The following is a 12,958-nucleotide window of genomic DNA, read 5'->3' as shown; positions in this document are numbered from 1 at the left end:
ACCCAACGATTTGTTAGTTACCCACCAACTCCTACATATCTATCTATTGTTTGTTTGTTGTGATGATTTAATACAGTTACAGTACAAACCCAACGATTTGTTAGTTACCCACCAACTCCTACATATCTATCTATTGTTTGTTTGTTGTGATGATTTAATACAGTTACAGTACAAACCCAATGATTTGTTAGTTACCCCACCAACTCCTACATATCTATCTTATTGTTTGTTTGTTGTGATGATTTAATACAGTTACAGTACAAACCCAATGATTTGTTAGTTACCCACCAACTCCTACATATCTATCTATTGTTTGTTTGTTGTGATGATTTAATACAGTTACAGTACAAACCCCAATGATTTGTTAGTTAACCCACCAACTCCTACATATCTATCTATTGTTTGTTTGTTGTGATGATTTAATACAGTTACAGTACAAACCCAATGATTTGTTAGTTACCCACCAACTCCTACATATCTATCTATTGTTTGTTTGTTGTGATGATTTAATACAGTTACAGTACAAACCCAATGATTTGTTAGTTACCCACCAACTCCTACATATCTATCTATTGTTTGTTTGTTTGTTGTGATGATTTAATACAGTTACAGTACAAACCCAATGATTTGTTAGTTACCCACCAACTCCTACATATCTATCTATTGTTTGTTTGTTGTGATGATTTAATACAGTTTCAGTACAAACCCAACGATTTGTTAGTTTCCCACCAACTCCTTACATATTTATCTATTGTTATTGTTTGTTGTGATGATTTAATACAGTTACATTACAGTACAAACCCAACGATTTGTTAGTTACCCACCAACTCCTACATATCTATCTATTGTTTGTTTGTTGTGATGATTTAATACAGTTACAGTACAAACCCAATGATTTGTTAGTTACCCACCAACTCCTACATATCTATCTCTGTTTACCTCCTAGTTTGTAAATATCAGTGTTTGTTAGGTTTAGTGTTTAATATTCCTTGTTTCAAATTTCCTTGTTATCTGTTTTAGGTTTAGTGTTGCTTGAGAGATGACAACATTCACTATATTGGTAGATGACTTTACCCTGTTTAAGGCGAGTTGGTCCCCGGCAATCAATACCATTGATGGCACAGTTAGCCCTCCTGTTTGGATGTAGGATGACATTTCCTAGAGTATTCTTAATAAAGCAATGTTCCCTCTGTACAGATGGTCCACTCAGCACTACAAAACATAATTTATATCAACAATTCAGAAAAATGTTAAAAAACAAGTATAAAACGAGAGGCTCATGGGCCTTAATGGTCACCTGAGTTTGGATATAGAATGAAACCAAAAGACATAGAAACACTACATACTGGCCCTTGAAGTCGGTCAGGGATTTTACTTTTTAATCTATGAAGAGTATTTGCTTCCAGCAAACATGTGAATCTTTTTTAAATTTTAGTCATTTTGACCCTGTTTGGCCACGCCCCTATGCCCCCAGGGGGTCGGCCAGGACCAATATGGATATGATGTTAAAATGCTATCTCTGGCTAATAATTCTAACCAAGTTTGACTAATTTCATATGAAAATTGAGCAAAAAAACCTGTTTTTTTTTCTCAATTTTAAGTCATTTTGACCCTATTTGGCCCTGCCCCTCTGGTCCCCCAGGGTGTCAGCGAGGACCGATATGAATGTTAAAATGCTATATCTTAGGCTAATAATTATAATCAAGTTTCACACAATCCCTATGAAAATTGAGCAAATAATGTTCATAAGTATGTTTTTCCTATATAAACTAAAGTAAACTTAATCCCCTCCCCAGTGTTATATGTGAGACCCCAGGGTCATATAATTCCATCAATGGAAAGTATTTGATTCTATCATTTCAATACGTATCTATATCCTGTCGTACGACAGCTTTATTTGACCATATATACCTATATCCTGTGATACAATAGCGTTATTTGACCATACGTACCTATATCCTGTCATACAATAGCTTTATTTGACCATACATACCTATATCCTGTCATACAAAAGCTTTATTTGACCATACGTACCTATATCCTGTCATACAACAGCTTTATTTGACCATACGTACCTATATCCTGTCATACAACAGCTTTATTTGACCATACGTACCTATATCCTGTCATACAACAGCTTTATTTGACCATACGTACCTATATCCTGTCATACAAAAGCTTTATTTGACCATACGTACCTATATCCTGTCATACAAAAGCTTTATTTGACCATACGTACCTATATCCTGTCCTATACAACAGCTTTATTTGACCATACGTACCTATATCCTGTCATACAAAAGCTTTATTTGACCATACGTACCTATATCCTGTCATACAAAAGCTTTATTTTAACCATACGTACCTATATCCTGTCATACAAAAGCTTTATTTGACCATACGTACCTATATCCTGTCATACAAAAGCTTTATTTGACCATACGTACCTATATCCTGTCATACAACAGCTTTATTTGACCATACGTACCTATATCCTGTCATACAAAAGCTTTATTTGACCATACGTACCTATATCCTGTCATACAACAGCTTTATTTGACCATACGTACCTATATCCTGTCATACAAAAGCTTTATTTGACCATACGTACCTATATCCTGTCATACAACAGCTTTATTTGACCATACGTACCTATATCCTGTCATACAACAGCTTTATTTGACCATACGTACCTATATCCTGTCATACAAAAGCTTTATTTGACCATACGTACCTATATCCTGTCATACAACAGCTTTATTTGACCATACGTACCTATATCCTGTCATACAAAAGCTTTATTTGACCATATGTACCTATATCCTGTCCTACAACAGCTTTATTTGACCATACATACCTATATCCTGTTCTCTGTCAGCATCCTCACGTCCAAGTAGGGTTTTCCCATCCTACAATGATAAACAAACATGGGATACAAATCTTTAACAAGAGGCCAATGGGTCACATAATTCACAATTTTTGTTAAGGACCTCAAGACCTTTCCATCTATGACAAGTATTTGATTCTATTATTTCAAGAATTTCAGAAGAAGATTTTTGAAGTTTTTGCCTATTTGACACCTTTTGACCCCACCCCTAAGGCCCCTGGGGGTCAGTCATGGACAATTTGTTAATAGGATCCAATGGCCATCTCATACTGATAATCTAATGACATTTGACTCATTTCCTATTACAAATGACCAAATAATGTTTAAAAATATGTTTTCCTTTTATAAACTATAATAATAAACTTAACCCCCTCCCCAGAGGGAAATGAGAGACCCCAGGGTCATATAATGAACAATTTCTGTAAAGGACCTTATGACATTTCTATCAATGAAGCGTATTTAATTCTACCACATCTGTGAGTCAAGAAAAAGATTTTGGAAATCTAAGTGGCCCCTCCCACAGCTCCCTGGGGTGGTGACCATATAATTCACAATTTAGATTGGCCTTATGCCTTAGAAGGTTTGTGCAAAACTTCATTAAAATTGCTTCAGCAGTTTTGGAGTACAATTTGAAAATGTAAATTGTTTCTCATCGCATAACTGACGATGACAGACAAAAGGCGATTAGAATAGGTCATATGAGACTTTGTCTCAGGTGACCGAAAAACTGACATTTAATCTAAATGTTACCTATGATGAAAGAGGATATTCTATACATGTGATGAGTTAATGTCCTTTATATACCGTGGTGTTACCTTGAGATAGTAGATGGTCACTCCTGTACTGAGAATGTCATCATCCATGCCAACCAGATGTGGCAACTGTGATTCGATCAGAACTCCCATAGAATTACTCTTGCCCTTCAAACCTCGGATACTGAGGTCAGAGTCCTGACACATAAACAAAATGTTAGTGATTCAACAAACAAATATGATAGCTACAAACAAAACATTTTTATTTAACAATTTCAATTCCTGTGGTCTTTCAAGTCCCACATCAATCTCCACAGGACCTATCTATTCTCTCCTTGTCTGCATTCCTTACCCTGATGGCCTTGTGAGCTTCCCTTCATTTATCTACCCAGGTAAGGCCTCCCCCCAATCCCCTCCCCACCTACTCAAACCTTGTCCCCATTCCTTACCCTGATGGTCTCGTGAGCTTCCCTCCATTTATCTACCCAGGTAAGGCCTCCCCCCCACCTACTCAAACCTTGTCTCCATTCCTTACCCTGATGGTCTCGTGAGCTTCCCTCCATTTATCTACCCAGGTAAGGCCTCCCCCCAATCCCCTCCCCACCTACTCAAACTTTGTCCCCATTCCTTACCCTGATGGCCTCGTGAGCTTCCCTCCATTTATCTACCCAGGTAAGGCCTCCCCCCCCCCAATCCCCTCCCCACCTACTCAAACCTTGTCCCCATTCCTTACCCTGATGGCCTCGTGAGCTTCTCTTCATTTATCTACCCAGGTAAGGCCTCCCCCCAATCCCCTCCCCACCTAACCAAACCTTGTCCCCATTCCTTACCCTGATGGCCTCGTGAGCTTCCCTCCATTTATCTATCCAGGTAAGACCTCCCCCCAATCCCCTCCCCACCTAACCAAACCTTGTCTCCATTCCTTACCCTGATGGCCTTGTGATCTTCCCTCCATTTATCTACCCAGGTAAGGCCTCCCCCCAATCCCCTCCCCACCTACTCAAACTTTGTCCCCATTCCTTACCCTGATGGCCTCGTGAGCTTCCCTCCATTTATCTACCCAGGTAAGGCCTCCCCCCCAATCCCCTCCCCACCTACTCAAACCTTGTCCCCATTCCTTACCCTGATGGCCTCGTGAGCTTCTCTCCATTTATCTACCCAGGTAAGGCCTCCCCCCAATCCCCTCCCCACCTAACCAAACCTTGTCCCCATTCCTTACCCTGATGGCCTCGTGAGCTTCCCTCCATTTATCTATCCAGGTAAGACCTCCCCCCAATTCCCTCCCCACCTAACCAAACCTTGTCTCCATTCCTTACCCTGATGGCCTTGTGATCTTCCCTCCATTTATCTACCCAGGTAAGGCCTCCCCCCCAATCCCCTTCCCACCTACTCAAACCATGTCTCCATTCCGTACCCTGATGGTCTCGTGAGCTTCCCTCCATTTATCTACCTAGGTAAGGCCTCCCCCCAATCCCCTTCCCACCTACTCAAAACTTGTCTCCATTCCTTACCCTGATGGCCTCGTGAGCTTCCCTCCATTGATCTACCCAGGTAAGGCCTCCCCCCAATCCCCTTCCCACCTACTCAAAACTTGTCTCCATTCCTTACCCTGATGGCCTCGTGAGCTTCCCTCCATTGATCTACCCAGGTAAGGCCTCCCCCCAATCCCCTTCCCACCTACTCAAACCATTTCTCCATTCCTTACCCTGATGGTCTCGTGAGCTTCCCTCCATTTATCTACCCAGGTAAGGCCTCCCCCCCATCACCTCCCCACCTACTCCAAACCTTGTCCCCATTCCTTACCCTGATGGCCTCGTGAGCTTCTCTTCATTTATCTACCCAGGTAAGGCCTCCCCCCAATCCCCTCCCCACCTAACCAAACCTTGTCCCCATTCCTTACCCTGATGGCCTCGTGAGCTTCCCTCCATTTATCTATCCAGGTAAGACCTCCCCCCAATCCCCTCCCCACCTAACCAAACCTTGTCTCCATTCCTTACCCTGATGGCCTTGTGATCTTCCCTCCATTTATCTACCCAGGTAAGGCCTCCCCCCCAATCCCCTTCCCACCTACTCAAACCATGTCTCCATTCCGTACCCTGATGGTCTCGTGAGCTTCCCTCCATTTATCTACCTAGGTAAGGCCTCCCCCAAATCCCCTTCCCACCTACTCAAAACTTGTCTCCATTCCTTACCCTGATGGCCTCGTGAGCTTCCCTCCATTGATCTACCCAGGTAAGGCCTCCCCCCCCCCCAATCCCCTTCCCACACCTACTCAAAACTTGTCTCCATTCCTTACCCTGATGGCCTCGTGAGCTTCCCTCCATTGATCTACCCAGGTAATGCCTCCCCCCAATCCCCTTCCCACCTACTCAAACCATTTCTCCATTCCTTACCCTGATGGTCTCGTGAGCTTCCCTCCATTTATCTACCCAGGTAAGGCCTCCCCCCATCCCCTCCCCACCTACTCAAACCTTGTCCCCATTCCTTACCCTGATGGCCTTGTGAGCTTCCCTCCATTATCTACCCAGGTAAGGCCTCCCCCCACCTAACCAAAACCTTGTCTCCATTCCTTACCCTGATGGTCTCGTGAGCTTCCCTCCATTTATCTACCCAGGTAAGGCCTCCCCCCCAAAACCAAACCTTGTCCCCATTCCTTACCCTGATGGCCTCGTGAGCGTCCCTCAATTTATCTACCCAGGTAAGGCCTCCCCCCCAATCCCCTCCCCACCTAACCAAACCTTGTCCCCATTCCTTACCCTGATGGCCTTGTGAGCTTCACTCCATTTATCTACCCAAGTAAGGCCTCCCCCCCCCCACTCAAACCTTGTCTCCATTCCTTACCCTGATGGCCTCGTGAGCTTCCCTCCATTGATCTTTCACCAGTGCAAATACTAAATTTGCACAATTTATAATATTTTTCTCTTTATTGAATTAGTCCATATATTTTATTGGAAATTAATATAAAATCATTATCAAAACCATTTCTGTCATATGTAAGTCATTTTCATTTTTACCTGTAATTAATTATCTATCGTCAAGTATATCCTAGCTAAAAGTGTCAGAGTTAATCCCTTACTTCCTGGGACAAACAGGAAAGGATTAAGCCTTCAATTATCTAAAACATTTCACTTATATTCATAGACATGTTAATTGTTTCTCACCTATTTTTGCTTTGAGAAATACATGACTCTATTTTGAGAACTTTGAGTAAAAAGGCAATTGCCACCTGTCACTAGATTTTAGAGTAGGGATATGATTCTTATAAAAAGGAGATACAACAGTTAGTTAGAGAGTGAGTTAGTGAGAGGATACAGTTAGAAACAAGCGGTCAGACTGATATTTGGATTTTACCTTTACCTACGGGATTTTATATGAAGTTTATTACGGATGCGTAAAATTATTTGACTAATTCATCATGGTGACTTGACTTTCCCCTACAACTTCAACTGTATATATATATCTGTGACTATTGTGTATTATCATTGGATTATGTGTAATTTTACCTCTCACTTGCAAATAAACAATCGTATCATATACTATGCGTTAATTGTGCCCCGCTAATTTCCCCCATCATGACGAACTACTACAACATCAATTCTAGCGTGACCTGCCCAATCCAACCAGGGCTCCGGTCACAGATCTACCCAGGTAAGGCCTCCCCCCCAATCTCCTCTCCACCTACTCAAACCTTGACCCATTCCTTACCCTGATGGCCTCGTGAGCTTCCCTCCATTTATCTACCCAGGTAAGGCCTCCCCCCAATCCCCTCCCGACCTACTCAAACCTTGTCCCCATTCCTTACCCTGATGGCCTTGTGAGATTCCCTCCATTTATCTACCCAGGTAAGGCCTCCCCCCAATCTCCTCCCCACCTAACCAAACCTTGTCCCCATTCCTTACCCTGACCTTACCCTGATGGTCTCGTGAGCTCCCCTCCATTGATCTACCCAGGTAAGGCCTCCCCCCAATCCCCTCCCCACCTACTCAAACCTTGTCCCCATTCCTTACCCTGATGGCCTCGTGAGCTTCCCTCCATTTATCTACACAGGTAAGACCTCCCCCCAATTCCCTCCCCACCTACTCAAACCTTGTCCCCATTCCTTACCCTGATGGCCTTGTGAGCTTCCCTCCATTTATCTACCGAGGTAAGGCCTACTCCCCCCAATCCCCCCCCCACCTACTCAAAACCTTGTCCCCATTCCTTACCCTGATGGCCTCGTGAGCTTCCCTCCATTTATCTACCCAGGTAAGGCCTCCCCCCAATCCCCTCCCCACCTACTCAAACCTTGTCCCCATTCCTTACCCTGATGGCCTCGTGAGCTTCCCTCCATTTATCTACCCAGGTAAGGACCTCCCCCCAATTCCCTCCCCACCTACTCAAACCTTGTCCCCATTCCTTACCCTGATGGCCTTGTGAGCTTCCCTCCATTTATCTACCCAGGTAAGACCTCCCCCCCAATCCCCTCCCCACCTAACCAAACCTTGTCCCCATTCCTTACCCTGATGGCCTTGTGAGCTTCACTCCATTTATCTACCCAAGTAAGGCCTCCCCCCCCCCACTCAAACCTTGTCTCCATTCCTTACCCTGATGGCCTCGTGAGCTTCCCTCCATTGATCTTTCACCAGTGCAAATACTAAATTTGCACAATTTATAATATTTTTCTCTTTATTGAATTAGTCCATATATTTTATTGGAAATTAATATAAAATCATTATCAAAACCATTTCTGTCATATGTAAGTCATTTTCATTTTTACCTGTAATTAATTATCTATCGTCAAGTATATCCTAGCTAAAAGTGTCAGAGTTAATCCCTTACTTCCTGGGACAAACAGGAAAGGATTAAGCCTTCAATTATCTAAAACATTTCACTTATATTCATAGACATGTTAATTGTTTCTCACCTATTTTTGCTTTGAGAAATACATGACTCTATTTTGAGAACTTTGAGTAAAAAGGCAATTGCCACCTGTCACTAGATTTTAGAGTAGGGATATGATTCTTATAAAAAGGAGATACAACAGTTAGTTAGAGAGTGAGTTAGTGAGAGGATACAGTTAGAAACAAGCGGTCAGACTGATATTTGGATTTTACCTTTACCTACGGGATTTTATATGAAGTTTATTACGGATGCGTAAAATTATTTGACTAATTCATCATGGTGACTTGACTTTCCCCTACAACTTCAACTGTATATATATATTTGTGACTATTGTGTATTATCATTGGATTATGTGTAATTTTACCTCTCACTTGCAAATAAACAATCGTATCATATACTATGCGTTAATTGTGCCCCGCTAATTTCCCCCATCATGACGAACTACTACAACATCAATTCTAGCGTGACCTGCCCAATCCAACCAGGGCTCCGGTCACAGATCTACCCAGGTGAGACCTCCCCCTCAATCTCCTCTCCACCTACTCAAACCTTGACCCATTCCTTACCCTGATGGCCTCGTGAGCTTCCCTCCATTTATCTACCCAGGTAAGGCCTCCCCCCAATCCCCTCCCGACCTACTCAAACCTTGTCCCCATTCCTTACCCTGATGGCCTCGTGAGCTTCCCTCCATTTATCTACCCAGGTAAGGCCTCCCCCCAATCCCCTCCCCACCTACTCAAACCTTGTCCCCATTCCTTACCCTGATGGCCTCGTGAGCTTCCCTCCATTTATCTACACAGGTAAGACCTCCCCCCAATTCCCTCCCCACCTACTCAAACCTTGTCCCCATTCCTTACTCTGATGGCCTTGTGAGCTTCCCTCCATTTATCTACCGAGGTAAGGCCTCCCCCCAATCCCCTCCCCACCTACTCAAACCTTGTCCCCATTCCTTACCCTGATGGCCTCGTGAGCTTCCCTCCATTTATCTACCCAGGTAAGGCCTCCCCCCAATCCCCTTCCCACCTACTCAAACCTTGTCCCCATTCCTTACCCTGATGGCCTTGTGAGCTTCCCTCCATTTATCTACCCAGGTAAGACCTCCCCCCAATTCCCTCCCCACCTACTCAAACCTTGTCCCCATTCCTTACCCTGATGGCCTCGTGAGCTTCCCTCCATTTATCTACCCAGGTAAGGCCTCCCCCCAATCCCCTCCCCACCTACTCAAACCTTGTCCCCATTCCTTACCCTGATGGCCTCGTGAGCTTCCCTCCATTTATCTACCCAGGTAAGGCCTCCCCCCAATCCCCTCCCCACCTACTCAAACCTGTCCCCATTCCTTACCCTGATGGCCTCGTGAGCTTCCCTCCATTTATCTACCCAGGTAAGGCCTCCCCCAATTCCTTCCCCACCTAACCAAACCTTGTCTCCATTCCTTACCCTGATGGCTTCGTGAGCTTCCCTCCATTTATCTACCCAGGTAAGGCCTCCCCCCAATCTCCTCCCCACCTAACCAAACCTTGTCCCCATTCCTTACCCTGACCTTACCCTGATGGTCTCGTGAGCTCCCCTCCATTGATCTACCCAGGTAAGGCCTCCCCCCAATCCCCTCCCCACCTACTCAAACCTTGTCCCCATTCCTTACCCTGATGGCCTTGTGAGCTTCCCTCCATTTATCTACCCAGGTAAGACCTCCCCCAATTCCCTCCCCACCTACTCAAACCTTGTCCCCATGCCTTACCCTGATGGCCTCGTGAGCTTCCCTCCATTTATCTACCCAGGTAAGGCCTCCCCCCAATGCCCTCCCCACCTACTCAAACCTTGTCCCATTCCTTACCCTGATGGCCTCGTGAGCTTCCCTCCATTTATCTACCCAGGTAAGGCCTCCCCCCAATCCCCTCCCCACCTACTCAAACCTTGTCCCCATTCCTTACCCTGATGGCCTCGTGAGCTTCCCTCCATTTATCAACCCAGGTAAGGCCTCCCCCAATCCCTTCCCACCTAACCAAACCTTGTCTCCATTCCTTACCCTGATGGCTTCGTGAGCTTCCCTCCATTTATCTACCCAGGTAAGGCCTCCCCCCAATCTCCTCCCCACCTAACCAAACCTTGTCCTCATTCCTTACCCTGACCTTACCCTGATGGTCTCGTGAGCTCCCCTCCATTGATCTACCCAGGTAAGGCCTCCCCCCCAATCCCCTCCCCACCTACTCAAACCTTGTCCCCATTCCTTACCCTGATGGCCTCGTGAGCTTCCCTCCATTTATCTATCCAGGTTTGTGTCAGCTTGTCAACCTATGTAATCAGTAAAAATAAAAAATAATCAAGTCACATCCAAATCAACAATTAGAGAAATAATGATGTCAACTAACCCTACACAGATATATAAACTAAGTAATGGACTAATGCTGGCTACACAGAGTATAAGGTATACATGTAACACCTTGTGATATATGTGTCACTGTAGACAATACATAGTAACTATATCAATATGTTGGTGCCTACTGGCTACACAGAGTATAAGGTATACATGTAACACCTTGTGATATATGTGTCACTGTAGACAATACATAGTAACTATATCAATATGTTGGTGCCTACTGGCTACACAGAGTATAAGGTATACATGTAACACCTTGTGATATATGTGTCACTGTAGACAATACATAGTAACTATATCAATATGTCGGTGCCTACTGGCTACACAGAGTATAAGGTATACATGTAACACCTTGTGATATATGTGTCACTGTAGACAATACATAGTAACTATATCAATATGTCGGTGCCTACTGGCTACACAGAGTATAAGGTATACATGTAACACCTTGTGATATATGTGTCACTGTAGACAATACATAGTAACTATATCAATATGTCGGTGCCTACTGGCTACACAGAGTATAAGGTATACATGTAACACCTTGTGATATATGTGTCACTGTAGACAATACATAGTAACTATATCAATATGTCGGTGCCTACTGGCTACACAGAGTATAAGGTATACATGTAACACCTTGTGATATATGTGTCACTGTAGACAATACATAGTAACTATATCAATATGTCGGTGCCTACTGGCTACACAGAGTATAAGGTATACATGTAACACCTTGTGATATATGTGTCACTGTAGACAATACATAGTAACTATATCAATATGTCGGTGCCTACTGGCTACACAGAGTATAAGGTATACATGTAACACCTTGTGATATATGTGTCACTGTAGACAATACATAGTAACTATATCAATATGTCGGTGCCTACTGGCTACACAGAGTATAAGGTATACATGTAACACCTTGTGATATATGTGTCACTGTAGACAATACATAGTAACTATATCAATATGTCGGTGCCTACTGGCTACACAGAGTATAAGGTATACATGTAACACCTTGTGATATATGTGTCACTGTAGACAATACATAGTAACTATATCAATATGTCGGTGCCTACTGGCTACACAGAGTATAAGGTATACATGTAACACCTTGTGATATATGTGTCACTGTAGACAATACATAGTAACTATATCAATATGTCGGTGCCTACTGGCTACACAGAGTATAAGGTATACATGTAACACCTTGTGATATATGTGTCACTGTAGACAATACATAGAACTATATCAATATGTCGGTGCCTACACAGTATAAGGTATACTGTACACCTTGTGAGTGTCAGTATAATAGTAACTATATCAATATGTCGTGCCTACTGGCTACACAAGTAACACACTTGTGATATATGTGTCACTGTAGACAATACATAGTAACTATATCAATATGTCGGTGCCTACTGGCTACACAGAGTATAAGGTATACATGTAACACCTTGTGATATATGTGTCACTGTAGACAATACATAGTAACTATATCAATATGTCGGTGCCTACTGGCTACACAGAGTATAAGGTATACATGTAACACCTGTGATATATGTGTCACTGTGACAATACATAGTAACTATATCAATATGTGGTCCTACTGGCTACACAGAGTATAAGGTATACATGTAACACCATAGTAAGACAATACATAGTCACTATATGTATGTCGGTGCCTACTGGCTACACAGAGTATAAGGTATACATGTAACACCTTGTGATATATGTGTCACTGTAGACAATACATAGTAACTATATCAATATGTCGGTGCCTACTGGCTACACAGAGTATAAGGTATACATGTAACACCTTGTGATATATGTGTCACTGTAGACAATACATAGTCACTATATCAATATGTCTGTGCCTACTGGCTACACAGAGTATAAGGTATACATGTAACACCTTGTGATATATGTGTCACTGTAGACAATACATAGTAACTATATCAATATGTCGGTGCCTACTGGCTACACAGAGTATAAGGTATACATGTAACACCTTGTGATATATGTGTCACTGTAGACAATACATACATAGTAACT

The 12,958-nt window shown here is 43.1% G+C and overlaps 1 protein-coding gene across 1 annotated transcript in view; it reads right to left on the bottom strand.

The window, feature by feature from the left end:
- The window catches only part of LOC138319850 (uncharacterized), a 272,074-nt gene that overhangs the window by 103,784 nt on the left and 155,332 nt on the right, over nt 1–12,958 (bottom strand). The window contains exons 17-20 of the mRNA XM_069262980.1: nt 10,753–10,812; nt 3,703–3,837; nt 2,858–2,909; nt 1,054–1,212 (exon numbers count right to left, since the gene is read on the bottom strand). Coding sequence (XP_069119081.1) covers nt 1,054–1,212; nt 2,858–2,909; nt 3,703–3,837; nt 10,753–10,812 — 406 coding nt within the window. The remainder of the gene's footprint in view (nt 1–1,053; nt 1,213–2,857; nt 2,910–3,702; nt 3,838–10,752; nt 10,813–12,958) is intronic.

The sequence above is a fragment of the Argopecten irradians genome, chromosome 3 (assembly GCF_041381155.1).
Source record: "Argopecten irradians isolate NY chromosome 3, Ai_NY, whole genome shotgun sequence".
Lineage (NCBI taxonomy): Eukaryota > Metazoa > Mollusca > Bivalvia > Pectinida > Pectinidae > Argopecten > Argopecten irradians.
The sequence above is the reverse complement of the archived record's forward strand: the minus strand, read 5'-3'. Positions and strand labels throughout refer to the sequence as shown.